At 43.4% G+C, this 15,704-nt stretch overlaps 1 protein-coding gene across 2 annotated transcripts in view; it reads right to left on the bottom strand.

Moving 5' to 3' along the window:
* LOC115103132 (extended synaptotagmin-2-B-like) overlaps nt 1-15,704 on the bottom strand; it is a 47,847-nt gene that overhangs the window by 23,815 nt on the left and 8,328 nt on the right. For both annotated transcript variants that reach the window (XM_029623811.2, XM_029623810.2), the window contains exons 3-7: nt 10,812-10,853; nt 9,773-9,907; nt 9,296-9,372; nt 9,129-9,201; nt 7,805-7,894 (exon numbers count right to left, since the gene is read on the bottom strand). In XM_029623811.2, coding sequence (XP_029479671.2) covers nt 7,805-7,894; nt 9,129-9,201; nt 9,296-9,372; nt 9,773-9,907; nt 10,812-10,853 — 417 coding nt within the window. The remainder of the gene's footprint in view (nt 1-7,804; nt 7,895-9,128; nt 9,202-9,295; nt 9,373-9,772; nt 9,908-10,811; nt 10,854-15,704) is intronic.

A 15,704-nucleotide genomic window follows, 5' to 3' on the forward strand; every position in this document is an offset into this window, starting at 1 on the left:
TTAACTTTAAAAACACAATCTAGAGCGTGAAGCAATTTCTTGAAGAAAATTAGTATTCTCAAAAAGAATGCAATACCGTACAGGCCCAGGAGACAGACATAAGGCTTCTAAGATTCTCACGACAAAGGGCAAACTATACCGAATCAGTAACTGTTCATTCTGCACAGGTTTTATGGAAGGGATGACTGTAGGCTGTACAGTATGTGGCAAGCATAGTCTGTATCCTGAATGGCACCCTTTTCCATATGTAGTACTTTTCACTACTTTTGACCAGGGTTTTTACCAGGGAATAAAGTGTCATTTGGGACACATTCTTAGTGCGGATTGGATAGCAAAACAAATACTGTAACTCCAACTAGAAGTTTTCAGGACAATGCCAGAGTCTGTCAGAAGCAACAGTGCACTAAAGCATCACAATACTACACAGACTGCAAAACCACTCAGCACAATGGTAAACATTTAGTAGGCTTAGGAATGAGTAGGCACTGGACAGTGTTCCAGGGACATAAACGAAGGAATCAAACTCTGAGAATGCTATGTCGTCACAGTCTATGGGAACATGACCTGGCTAGCTATGTTACAGCGTTAGTCTGTGCACCCAAAATGGCACCCTATTCCCTGTATAGTGCATTACTTTTGCATCCATTTGGGATGCAGCCCATGTCTTTCTCTGTGCCAGTAACCAAGCCAGGAGTCCTGCCCACTGAATCATAGGGCACTGAATGTCTCCATCTAGGCTATGCTCTCTTACTTTATGAGTCATAGTTGCAATAAAGAAAATGTCATGATAGTTAAGCAATCTACGACTATTACCTAGCACATCAAAATAACTCAGTGTTCTCTGTATCTAAAAATAAAAACATTGACAGACATGGTGTTTGAATAGGGAGGGTAGGCCTAACCCAATTCTAGGCAAGGAATCATGGCATTGTCACGTTAACGTTTCCTACCACATCATTTAGGATAGTCAAAACCTACTTACCATAAAAGGCCTTATTAGTCAAATCAAATCACATTTTATTGTTTGCATCCACATATTTAGCAGATGATATTGTGGGTGTAGCGAAATGCTTGTGTTCCTAGCTCCAACAGTCTACCAGTTGTCATGGTTACAAAATATAAGTAAACCAAACACGGGGTAATATGATGTCATGTCTCATGTGCCAGTGGTCAGGGATATGCCTCTGAACTGTGGGATGTGTGTGTGTCAGGGGACTCAGGTAGAGATTACGTTTCTAACTTTGATCACGTTTAAGCTGCTCACTTAAGAATATCTGCAAAGTTGAGCAACAGGCCATTAAGCAAATCAGAATGTCAACATTTGTGTGATTTAAGATGAGGATTTGACTTGTAGCGTACATAAGCACAGATGTACTTAGTATGAAGAATAAAGCTGTTCATGTACACCTTAAAAATACTGTCTAAATGTGTGTGGCTATGGAACGAGAGCGTGTGGTATAGCCTATGGCTAAATTCAGGCTTGTCAATCATTTCTGTTTGTTCAATTGTCAAAGGAAAATTTCCAGAGGTGACATTAAAACATGTGTTCTCCCACATTCTAACAAGTAAAGAGCTGCTGGCACAAGCTTTGACACAATTATATTCTGACTGCGACACAGCAACATTCCTTCCCATAAAGCTCTAATATAACCTAGCCCTAGGCTACACAAGGTGAACAAGTCATGATGTGCTGTAGTATGATCATGTTATTCAACTTATAAAATCAATCCAGAGATCTATGTCAGGATAAACTCCAGTATCCTGAATTCTGGTAACATGAGCCCAAGCCAACCCAGTAATGTTTAAATGAGAAGCATGCCTACTTGTTCAGAATACAACCAGGAAGAGTGAACTGAACCGACTTCAGAGAACAAAGGCTGATTCACACCTACAGTGAGCTCCAAAAGTATTGTTTTTCTTTGTACTCCAGCAATTTGAAGTGATACAATGACTATCAGGTTAAAGTGCAGACTTTCAGCTTTAATTTGAGGGTATTTCCATCCATATCAGGTGAACCATTTAGAAATTACATCACTTTTTGTACACAGTCCTCCCATTTTAGAGGACCAAAAGTATTGGGACAAATTCACTTACATGTGTATTTGAGTAGTAAAAAGTGTAGTATTTGTTCCCATCTACTTAGCACGCAATGGCTACATTAACCTTGTGACTAGAAATTTGTTGGATGCATTTGCTGTTTGTTTTGAATTGGTTTAAGATTGTTTTGTGTCCAAATAGAAATTAAATGGTATATAATGTGCCATTTTGGAGTCACTTTCATTGTAAATAAGAATAGAATATGTTTCTAAACACTTCTACATGAATATAGATGCTACCATGATTACGGATAGACGCACAAATGTCATACCCACCCAAAATGCTAACCTCCCCGTCAATGTAATGGTGAGAGGTTAGCATATGAATTTCGTTCATCTGTAACTTTCTCACTCATTATTCAAACTTGATGTCGTCATTGCTTGCTATGAATATGGGACCTAATACTTCACGCTTTACTACTTGAATACACATATTTGAATTTTTAACAACACTTTTGGTCCCCTAAAATGGGGGGAGGACTATGTACAAATAGTGCTGTAATTTCTAAACGGTTTACCCGATATGAATGAAAATATACCAACATTAAAGCTAACCTCATAGCTATTTGGGCTCCCGAGTGGCGCAGTGGTCTAAGGAACTGCATCTCAGTGCTAGAGGCGTCACTACAGACCCTGGTTCGATCTCGGTCTGTATCACAACCAGCCTTGATCGGGAGTCCCATAGGGCAGCCGTGTAAGCCAGCAGCATACCACCCTGCATATCACTGCTGGCTTGCTTCTGAAGCTAAGCAGGGTTGGTCCTGGTCAGTCCCTGGATGGGAGACCAGATGCTGCTGGAAGCGGTGTTGGAGGGCCAGTAGGAGGCACTCTTTGCTCTGGTCTAAAAAATATCCCAATGCCCCAGGGCAGTGATTGGGGACACTGCCCTGTGTAGGGTGCTGACTTTTAGATGGGACGTTAAACGGGTGTCCTGACTCTCTGAGGTCATTAAAGAGCCCATGGCACTTAAGAGTAGGGGTGTTAACCCCAGTGTCCTGGCTAAATTCCCAATCTGGCCCTCAAACCATCACAGTCACCTAATAATCCCCAGTTTACGATTGGCTCATTCATCCCCCTCTCCCCTGTAACTATTCCCCAGGTCTTTACTGTAAATGAGAACATGTTCTCAACCTGCTAAAATAACAGCTAAATAAATAAAATAAATATATAAACAATTGGCACTGTGTCTTCTGGGTTAGGGGAGGGTTTGGCCAGGGTAGGCAGTCATTGTAAAATAACAATGTTGTTCTTAACTGAGTTGCCTAGTTAAATAAAACATGTATATAAATCCAAAGTGCTGGTGTACAGAGCCAAAACATTTGTCACTGTCCCAATACTTTTGGAGCTCACTGTATATTGTCTTGTCATGCAAGGAGTGGTACATGATGCCTTACCCCAAAATGCACAACATAAAAACAGGACACAAGAAGGAACGTGAGATAGTGATGAAGGGAAGGAAGATCAGCTTGTGAGCATCAAGTGATGATGCTCTCATCATTTGTTGAAGACATGGGCAGGGCATTTATGATGATTTTCCTGTCTCCAGATATCGACACATGAGTTTTACTGCCTGCTCCATTGTCCTGACTGATATAAAGAGTGACTGGCACGTAGGCTGCACAGCGATACGAACCGCTGCCGGCTTTTATCTGGCGAGGCAGGGCAGGGCGGGGTGGCAGAGTGTGCGTGCACTTCCTGTGTGCACCACTTAGTCTTCAGAACAGGCCACACCACCACACTGTGCTAGCGCTTACAGGAACAGACAAACATGAACACGCAAGGGCTTCTGCACAGGCCCTGTCACTAAGCCTTCTGTACAACACTGGAACATACTGTACCTGGCTGTACAAACTAAGTCATAACTCCTATCAACAACAACCAAGTACCAGTAAAAAAAAAACATTGATTATCCAAAGATAATTGTTTTAACAACAACATTCAGTGATGTTTATAGATGAGAGCACATGATAGGTATCTCACTGTAATTACATTGGGTTGAACAAATATCATCCATTAGTCAGTGGAAAGAAAAGGTGGTTTCCTCTTTGGTTATGACTGCATGGCAGGAGAATGCTGCAGCATCAAACAGTCCTGGTGAGGCCTTTTATCCTGGCTGGCTGCTCTGCTCTACTTTACTTTCAAACACACAGCCGCTACGCTATGTAGCCACAGCAACGCTGCTCACATTTACACCACACTCTTGGCACGCTCCTCCCTCGCCTCCAGCTCAGACGGGGCACTGTTTACCAGCCAGTCGAATAGGCTGCCATTCCCCACTGATGGGAACTCTGAGAACAAACGTCTACACAACTCAGGGGACAGATAGACTGTCTGTCAGGGTAGAAGGGCAGGAGAAGTATGAAGGCACAATGCTTTACAGGTAATACCTTCTTCAAGGGGCGGTAAATTCAAAAACAAATTCAAGACAGGGTAGAGGGGTGGACCTTACATTCATTCTTAAGAAGGTCTCCATGACTGGACCACAGGTCAGAGGCCATTGTGGACAAGAACCATGTGCTCTATAGCAGTCTAGCCTGGTCCCAGATCTGTCAAGACAGCACAAACAGATCTTGGACCAGGTTAAAAACAGTCCACTTGAGGAGAGATAGCAGAACTCCAGGAGGTTAAAATAAGACTTAGATGGCTGTCTGTCACTCTAAAGGACTGTCATTACACCCCAGTCTTTATCCCAGGACTTCTAACCAGGCCTCTGACTACATCAGGGGGAAATAACTGTGGCTCAGCCTGGTCTGTGTTTATAGGGATGATGACAGTCTCTATCCCTGATGCAACATATCTATTCAAACTGTACTGTATTATACTATATAAGTGCATCACAGCTCTGATACTAACAGTGAATTGGATTATGTTTTACAATGAGCGTACGGTTATAGACTGGCTGGGAAAAATGCAGGATGTTATTGTAGTCATCAAGACTAGCAGGACTGTGTGAAGATGATGGGCTTGCTCCTACCTATCTCTCTGATTTGGTCCTGCCGTACATACCTACACGTACGCTACGGTCACAAGACGCAGTCCTCCTAATTGTCCCTAGAATTTCTAAGCAAACAGCTGGAGGCAGGGCTTTCTCCTATAGAGCTCCATTTTTATGGAACGGTCTGCCTACCCATGTCAGAGACGCAAACTCGGTCTCAACCTTTAAGTCTTTACTGAAGACTCATCTCTTCAGTGGGTCATATGATTGAGTGTAGTCTGGCCCAGGAGTGGGAAGGTGAACGGAAAGGCTCTGGAGCAACGAACCGCCCTTGCTGTCTCTGCCTGGCCGGTTCCCCTCTTTCCACTGGGATTCTCTGCCTCTAACCCTATTACAGGGGCTGAGTCACTGGCTTACTGGGGCTCTCTCATGCCGTCCCTGGAGGGGGTGCGTCACCTGAGTGGGTTGATTCACTGTTGTGGCCATCCTGTCTGGGTTGGCGCCCCCCTTGGGTTGTGCCATGGCGGAGATCTTTGTGGGCTATACTCAGCCTTGTCTCAGGATGGTAAGTTGGTGGTTGAAGATATCCCTCCAGTGGTGTGGGGGCTGTGCTTTGGCAAAGTGGGTGGGGTTATATCCTTCCTGTTTGGCCCTGTCCGGGGGTGTCCTCGGATGGGGCCACAGTGTCTCCTGACCCCTCCTGTCTCAGCCTCCAGTATTTATGCTGCAGTAGTTTGTGTCGGGGGGCTAGGGTCAGTTTGTTATATCTGGAGTACTTCTCCTGTCCTATTCAGTGTCCTGTGTGAATCTAAGTGTGCGTTCTCTAATTCTCTCCTTCTCTCTTTCTTTCTCTCGGAGGACCTGAGCCCTAGGACCATGCCCCAGGACTACCTGACATGATGACTCCTTGCTGTCCCCAGTCCACCTGGCCATGCTGCTGCTCCAGTTTCAACTGGCCTGGGCCCTAGGACCATGTCCCAGGACTACCTGACATGATGACTCCTTGCTGTCCCCAGTCCACCTGGCCATGCTGCTGCTCCAGTTTCAACTGGCCTGGGCCCTAGGACCATGTCCCAGGACTACCTGACATGATGACTCCTTGCTGTCCCCAGTCCACCTGGCCATGCTGCTGCTCCAGTTTCAACTGTTCTGCCTTACTATTATTCAACCATGCTGGTCATTTAAGAACATTTGAACATCTTGGCCACGTTCTGTTATAATCTCCACCCGGCACATCAAGAAGAGGACTGGCCACCCCACATATGCTCTCTCTAATTCTCTCTTTCTTTCTCTCTCTCGGAGGACCTGAGCCCTAGGACCGTGCCCCAGGACTACCTGACATGATGACTCCTTGCTGTCCCCAGTCCACCTGACTGTGCTGCTGCTCCAGTTTCAACTGTTCTGCCTTATTATTATTCGACCATGCTGGTCATTTATGAACATTTTAACATCTTGGTCATGTTCTGTTATAATCTCTACCCGGCACAGCCAGAAGAGGACTGGCCACCCCACATAGCCTGGTTCCTCTCTAGGTTTCTTCCTAGGTTTTGGCCTTTCTAGGGAGTTTTTCCTAGCCACCGTGCTTTTACACCTGCATTGTTTGCTGTTTGGGGTTTTAGGCTGGGTTTCTGTACAGCACTTTGAGATATCAGCTGATGTACGAAGGGCTATATAAATACATTTGATTTGATTTGAAGATGATCAAATTTAACTAAACTGGCAAGACATAATTCAACTCCGTTCACAGCATTGGTCCAACACTAACTGACTGTAGTTCATTAAGGGGTTAAGATGTATTAGGCCAAGAGGGGAGAGTTGTATGAGATGGTATAGACTGGATGTCCAGCTGACTTACCATAGACCTTTACTGAGTAATAACAAGGCAATGAGCATAGAGGAAGGTCTACATAAATCCTACCCAGAGAGAAAGACACAGCCTCGACAGCATAAAGAGCACAGAGGCTTAAGATAACGCAAATCTGCTCTCCCCACCCCGACACAGAGGCGATATGACCGAGACACAGGGACGATATGACCGAGACACAGGGACGATATGACCGAGACACAGGGACGATATGACCGAGACACAGGGACGATATGACCGAGACACAGGGACGATATGACCGAGACACAGAGGCCCATATCTTGACAATAACACCACAGCAATGCTCCTTGAGACCCATAACTTCACAGCACTAAAAATAAGCACTAAAACATCTATTGTCAAAAAGACAAATGACGTGTGACTACTGGACTGATAATCAACACCACCCCAAACTGGGTCTGTTTAAAATAAGACCTGAGCATTATTACCCATCTAGGAAATATATCCAAGCTATTGTACACCAGTTCATTATCTTTTCAGCTGTAATGAATCCGGCAGGAAGCTACAGTGCCTCCTCATTGTCCTTTTACTGGAATGTATCATCCTCCTAAGGGACCCCATATCAAACCCTCAATCTATAACACATGCTGACCCACAGGAAGACAGCTGCTAAAGAGCAGGGTATGGACTAAGGCTGAATCTCAAATTCACTATAAATTTAACTACTTTTTTCCAGGGCCCATCAAAAGTAGTGCACTATAAAAAGAGAATTGGTAGCCATTTGGGTTGCAAGTCTAATTATAATTAGGCTTGGTGGGAATGGGTTTTCTGGAACAGGAACTCAATACAACATCCTTCACATCCAGCGGTCTGCTGACCATTCCCTCCTCAGAGGGTCCAACCACTGCAGTAGTTCTAGAATAAGTCAAAATGGCTGCCAATACTTACAGGCTTCTTCAGGAAGAAAACTGACAGGGCTCCGATCAATGGCATGTCTCCGAGCAGGGGCTCCATGATGACCCTCAAGACACCGTGAAGCTGCAGAAAATATGCCAATCAGTGACTTTTCGATTGCAGGTCATTGTAACATACACTTTATAGGTGTCTATCTTATTACATAGGAAACAACGGTACAATACACTTTTGATGAATCTATTTGACAAATTCTACAGGACAGTCTTCTTGTTGTCTCAAGGAAAAGTCTGACCTGAGTTGTATTACTAAATGTTCCACTGCTTTTATTAGTATCCATCCTGACTGAAGTGACTCTTTGCTCAGAAATGTAGACACTGTCTAGAGCTACAAATTTGGTTGCAAGGACGAGCAATTAAACACAGAGTCATCCCTTAACATGAAATGGAAAATTTGGACATTTTCAATAACCATACTGATTAACCATACTGCCATACTGATTAACCATACTGCCATACTGATTAACCATACTGCCATACTGATTAACCATACTGCCATACTGATTAACCATACTGCCATACTGATTAACCATACACTGATTAACCATACACTGATTAACCATACTGCCATACTGATTAACCATACTGCCATACTGATTAACCATACTGCCATACTGATTAACCATACTGCCATACTGATTAACCATACTGCCATACTGATTAACCATACTGCCATACTGATTAACCATACTGCCATACTGATTACCATACTGCTGTAGTCTTATTCTCACATTTACTCAAAACTGTGGCTTGGTCAGAATCAAAACAAAACATATGAGATTGCCACATTTAAGAGTTTCATTCTGAACAAAAATGGTTACAGTGAAAAGCCAGCCATCTATTAGGAGCCAACAAAACCGTATGAAATCTGGACTGATTCCAAAACAGCCTACCAGAGTGGACACATTGACCACCTGAGACTGCAGTCTCAAACCTGGCCAATCAGAATGGGTTCGCAATGATTACTGTAGACTACTCTGCATACAACTGTCTCTCTCTGATCAGCAAATATGCTGGTGGTTTGCAAGGGCAACCTCTTGTAACGTTGTATAATCAACCTTCACCCTTATCTATGAAGTGTCAACATATTATGTAAAAAAAAAAAAAATATGAAAAAACCCCCCGTTAATTTTCATAATGCATAGCCAAATACGGCAGTGGCTAATGGTTAGTCTCATGCAACAGACAGATTTTCATCAAGCTTAGGAGGTCTGGTATATCAACTGAATAGTCGGAGAAAGTCACAACATTTCCCAATAGAAAGTAGTGTACGCATGTGTATGATATAAAAACATGACTACCTGTATACTTTTTATACCAGCTCTGCAGTAGTATTTCTTGATGTCAACATCAATCTCTGTATTTCCAACAAAGCTGAAAAGATTTAAAAATATATATATATATTGTCTTGATATGTAATGATATAAAAAGGTATCTCCAAATAGAACCACAGTGCATGTGACTATACCTAATCTCCAGGTCCATTATAATCTGTCGTTTGTCCACATTCTCAGTGTACACTTTGACCCCGTTCACCCTTAGAGGCTGTAGAGAGAGAAGGAGAGAAAGATGGAGGGAGAGTGGGAGAGAGGATAGGGTGACAAAGCAGGACCCAATGGTTGACAGGTGCCTCTGTGTGCTCAAACCCAAACCGCTTGTCCAACCATACTTCAAGCATGCTTTTCCTAAGTTCCCTTACAAGGTTAACAAGTTTGAAAACTTACACACAGGAATAAATTGCTGGACATTGTTGATCGGGCTAATGGCGGTAAACAACAAACACCTATGAACTATATTATACAGAATAAACACCTACAGCATATAAGAAGATATAGAACATTTTCCACACTGCTCGACATAACAGTGGGAACCTAACCAACAGTAACATTGACCCCAGAACTCATCACTGGAAACATACATGTATATCTAAATGCCTCAGTCTCACCTTGTCCCCCATGTCGATCTTGGTGAAGCAGAAGGAGCTGAGGTGAGCATTAGCCCCCTTCACAGCCGGCTCGATGGTCTCTCTGAACAGCTTGTCAACAAACTGACAGATGTACGGCCACATCTGTTTCACTGTCTGGGGAGGGAGACAGAGAGGAAGACTCAGGGTTACACAGGTCATATTCTCAAAGCTCAATGTCTGACAGAGACACTACATAGGTAATGGCCCTGTTCTCTGCATGGTTTGATTGAATAAGACTGAATTAAGATAAGAAATACTTTATTAATCCCAGAGGGAAAATTCTTAGCATCATTTTGTCATAGATAATAGGTAGGAAATGCCCTCATAATTGCCCAACAACACACATAACATTAACTCAACTGACACATCTATTTGGTTTGGGTGTGGCCCTAGTGTAGTTTATGGGCTCTACTTTAAGTACTGATGCATGAACTCCTTACCCCATAAACCTACTTCAAAAACAATAGCATCTATAACACTCCTGCAAAACAAAGAGCTCAATCTCTCGTTTTATTATCTAATGTGTCTTTGAAACATTGTGGACTAAATCCCCACAAGTCTGGTTTTTACAGTAACTGTAAGAGTAATGACTCCTCCCAGTTCCTGGAGTTAGAAGGGTCCCCAGGGAGGCTGGTACTGGAGCTGGGTTAGCAGAGCTCCAGATAAGGGCCTATTTATAAGAGGCGGCTGCCCTCCCGCCCGCTTCCCTGCCTCCACACTGTACCACTTATCTAGAGCAGGGCAAGTGCTGCTGCCGGGAAAGTTGGTATTGGACAGGGTTCAAATACTACTTGAGATCATTTCAAATATGTTATCTGTGCTTGACTGTGCTTGACTGAGCTGGCCTGGCTTGATGGATCAATACGATAGTCCCAAAACCCCACTAATCTGGCACTCTAGGCAGGCTAGATCAAACAAAGTATTTGAACGATTTTCAACGCATTTGAAAGATCGTATTTGAACCCAGGTCTGGTTGGTGCACTGTAGGACAACGCACTGCAGTGAAGACGTTCAGTACCTTGTTGAGCCATTCCACTCTCTCCACATCTGGAAAATGAACCTGGAATGAAGAGAATAATGGATCAGTTCATATTCATTCAATATGTGAGCTGTCTGAAGAGATGCTGTGGGGTAGATGAAAACAATGTCGCAATGTCATTACAGGTTGGTCAACAGTTTGACATTAAAACAGACCTTCAATAAAGACTATAGGGGCAATAGACAGTAACGCAACTGACAGATTGACAGGATCAATCAAATAAAATCTGTCACATTCTTCATAAAACAACAGGAGTAGACTAACAGTGAGATGCTTACTTACAGGCCTTTCCCAACAATGCAGAGAACAAAAAGTTACATTAATACAAGGAATACATACAATGAGTAACGCTAACTTGGCTACATAAACGGGATACACCTGTACCTTGAGTTGTATGATGATTGTATACTACTAATACAGTCTAATTACACCTATATGAAGAAACAACATATCACCTTGGTTTGGTAGTTGTGTTGAAATGGTGCTAAAGCCGCATGTCTAAAGCTCAGAGGAAAGGGCTGATTCTGTGCATTGATTCAAAGACGAGGCTGCAGTATTTGGGGTCTCAGGCTGACAGCATGAGAACAGCACCAAGCCGCTCAGAGATAGCTGAGGCAGGGAGTCGACTGTGACAGATAAGCAGTTGGATTTACATAACTACCAGACAGACAGAGCTTCTGCAGGCAGGCTTAGGCTGAATCCCAAAGGGTAATACAGTGCATTCGGAAAGTATTCAGGCCCATTTCATTTATCCACATTTTGTTACGTTACAACCTAATTCCATAATGGACTCAATAGTTTCCCCCCCTCATAAAATCTACACACAATACCTCATAAGGACAAAGCAAAAAGTGTTTTTTAGACATATTTGCAAATGTTTTAAAATTAAAACTGAAATATCACATTTACATACAGTACCAGTCAAAAGTTGACACACCTACTCACTCAAGTGTTTTTTTTTTAATTGTTTTTTTTACTATTTTCTACACTGTAGAATAATAGTGAAGACATCAAAACTATGAAATAACACATGGAATCATGTAGTAAACAAAAAAGCATTAAACACAAAAATATATTTGAGATTTTTCAAATAGCCACCCTTTGCCTTGATGACAGCTTTGCACATTCTTGGCATTCCCTCAACTAACTTCATGTGGAACGCTTTTCCAACATTCTTAAAGGAGTTCCCACATATGCTGAGCACTTGTTGGCTGCTTTGCCTTCACTCTGCGGTCCAACCCATCCCAAAACATCACAATTGGGTTGAGGTTGGGTGATTGTGGAGGCCAGGGCATCCGATGCAGCACTCCATCACTCTCCTTCTTGGTCAAATAGCCCTTACACAGCCTGGAGGTGTGTTTTGGGTCAATGTCCTGTTGAAAAACAAATGATAGTCCCACTAAGCGCAAACCAGATGGGATGGCATGGCATATCGCTGCAGAATGCTGTGGTAGCCATGCTGGTTAAGTGTGCCTAGAATTTGAAAAAAAATCACTGACAGTGTCCCAGCAAAGCACCCCCATACCTCTTCCTCCATGCTTCACGGTGGGAACCACACATGCGGAGATCTTCCGTTCACCTACTCTGCGTCTCACAAAGACACGGCGGTTGGAACCAAAATTCTCAAATTTGTACTCAGACCAAAGCACAAATTCCCACCAGTCTAATGTCCATCGCTCATGTTTCTTGGCCCAAGCAAGTCTCTTTTTATTGGTGTCCTTTAGTAGTGGTGTCTTTGCAGCAATTCAACCATGAAGACCTCATTCATGCAGTCTCCTCTGAACAGTTGATGTTGAGATGCATCTGTTACTTGAACTCTGTGAAGCATTTATTTGGGCTGCAATTTCTGAGGCTGGTAAATCTTATGAACTTATTCTCTGCAGCAGAGGTAACTCTGGGTCTTCCTTTCCTGTGGCAGTCCTCATGAGAGCCAGTTATCATATATGTAGAAAATAGGAAAAACCATGGAATGAGTAGGTGTGTCCAAATTTTTTACTGGTACTGTAAGTATTCAGACCCTTCACTCAGTACTTTGTTGAAGCACCTTTACAGCCTGGAGTCTTCTTGGGTAGTGCACTACAAGCTTGGCACACCTGTATTTCGGGAGTTTCTCCCATTCTCCTCGGCAGATCCTCTCAAGCTCTGTCAGGTTGGAAGGGGGGCATTGCTCTACAGCTATTTTCAGGTCTCTCCAGAGATGTTCAATCGGGTTGAAGTCCAGGCTCTGGCTGGGCCACTCAAGGACATTCAGAGACTTGTCCTGAAGCCAGTCCTGCATTGTCTTGGCTGTGTGCTTAGGATCATTGTCCTGTTGGAAGGTGAACGTTCACCCCAGTCTGAGGTTCTGAGCGCTCTGGAGCAGGTTTTCATCAAGGATCTCTGTACTATGCACCGTTCATCTTCTCCTTGATCCTGAAGAGTCTCCCAGTCTCTCAAACTCCAAGCGGGCTGTCATGTGCCTTTTACTGAGGAGTGGCTTCCATCTGGCCACTCTACCATAAAGGACTGATTGGTGGAGTTCTACAGAGATGGTTGTCCTTCTGGAAGGTTTTCCCATCTCCACAGAGGAACTCTGGAGCTCTGTCAGAGTGACCATCGGGTTCTTGGTTAACTCACTGACCCTTCTCCCCCAATTGCTTGGCCAGGTGGACAGCTCTAGGAAGAGTCCTGGTGGTTCCAAACTTCTACCATTTAAGAATTATGGAGGCCCCTGGGTTCTTGGGGACCTTCAATGCTGCAGATATTTTCTGGTACTCTTCCCCAGATCTATGCCTCGACTCAATCTTGTCTCTGAGCCTTACGGACAATTACTTCAACCTCATGGCTTGGTTTTGCTCTGACATGCACTGTCATCTGTGGGACCTTATATAGACAGGTGTGTGCCTTTCCAAATCATGTCCAGTATGTTTTTTATTTTTAATACATTCGCAAAAAAAAAATCCGCTATGTCATTATGGGGTATGGTGTGTAGATTTATGAGGAAATGTTTTATTCATTCCATTTGAGAATAAGGCTGTAATGTTTTAAAAAATGGGGGGAAAGTCAAGGGTCTGAATACTTTCCAAATGCACTGTAGTCGTAGTGATGAAGTGTTACTTAAACTAGCATTGATGTGTATGTTTGGCTCATATGTAAGTCTCAGCATGACTCCCTGTCAAAATAAAGGTTAAAAGGCCCAGTGCAGTCAAAAACGTGATATTCGGCATCCCGAGTGGCGCAGTGGTCTAAGGCACTGCATCGCAGTGGCAGCTGTGCCACTAGAGATTCTGGGTTCGAGTCCAGGCTCTGTCGCAGTGACTGGGACACCCATGGGGCGGCGCACAATTGGCACAGCGTCGTCCGGATTAGGCCGGAAGGGATGTCCTTGTCCCATCGCGCACTGGTGAGCGACCTTCGCAGTACACGCTGACACGGTTGCCAGGTGTACGGTGTTTCCTCCGACACATTGGTGCGGCTGCCTTCCGGGTTAAGTGGGCATTGTGTCAAGAAGCAGTGCGGCTTGGTTGGGTTGTGTTTCGGAGGACGCACAGCTCTCGAACTTCACATCTCCTGAGTCTGTATGGGAGTTGCAGCAATTAGACAAGACTAACTATCAATTGGGTAGTTAGACTAACCACGAAATTGGGGAGAAAAAGGGTAAACATTTTTTTAATTAAAAAGTGATATTCCTGTGTTTATATACACTGAGTGTACAAAACATTAGGAAGACCTTACTAATATTGAGTTGCAACCCCTTTTGCCCTCAGAAAAGTCTCAGTTCGTTGGGGCATGGACTCAACAAGGTCTCAAGAGCGTTCCACAGGGATACTGGCCCATGTTGGCCCATGTTTTTAATCCCAGCCCCCGTCCCCGCAGGAGACATTTTGACTTATGGTAGGCCGTCATTGAAAATAAGAATTTGTTCTTAACTGCCTTGCCTAGTTAAATAAAGGCTAAATAAAATCAAAATGTTGACTCCAATGCTTCACACAGTTGTGCCAAGTTAGTTGGATGTCCTTTGGTTGAAGGAACATTCTTGAGGCACACAGGAAATGGTTTTGAGTGTGAAAAACCCAGCAGCATTGCAGTTCTTAACACACAAACCAGTATGCCTGGCACCTACCACCATACTCCGTTCAAAGGCACTTACATCTTTTATCTTGCCCATTCACCCTCAGAATGGCACACATACACAATCCATGTCTCAAGGCTTAAAAATCCTTCTTTAACCTGTCTCCTACCCTTCATCTACAATGATTGAAGTAGATTTAACATCAACAAGAGATAATAGCTTTCACCTGGATTCACCTGGTCCGTCTATGTCAGTGTTCCCCAACTTGCAGCCCGCGAGGCAAGGTGGTTTTATTTGCCCCCTTCCCAAGTTTTCTGAGTCAAAAAAAACGACATTTTGTTGGTGTGGAATTTTCATTGTTGGACATAAGAATAAAAACGCCAGGAAATCAGCTCCAAGTGATTTTAATTTAAGAAATCTGTTCCCAAGCCTTCCCATGCATAATTGAGACATGATAGTATACAAATGTAAGCAAGGTTTGAAATTATTTTGTTTTAGTGAAACATTACATCTGTTTGCAAATTGACCACAAGAAGCCCAGTCTACAAATTAGAAGAAAAAATAAATACAATCGGCCCGCGGCTGAATCTAGTTGATGATCCTTGGTCTATGTCATGGAAAGAGTTCCTAATGTTTTGTACACTCAGTGTGTTTCCACATGAGGTTGGAATAATAATGAGAAATTGGGAAAATGATGATAATGCCCTTTTAGTATAAGAGCTGTTTGAAAAGACCACCTTTAATTTCAGCCTGTTTTGGTGGGATGCAGTTTGTCTGCCTGGTGACAACACCAGTAGGTAAATTATTTAAAGAGTTCCAAA

The sequence above is a fragment of the Oncorhynchus nerka genome, linkage group LG20 (genome assembly GCF_034236695.1).
Source record: "Oncorhynchus nerka isolate Pitt River linkage group LG20, Oner_Uvic_2.0, whole genome shotgun sequence".
Taxonomy (NCBI): Eukaryota; Metazoa; Chordata; class Actinopteri; order Salmoniformes; family Salmonidae; genus Oncorhynchus; species Oncorhynchus nerka.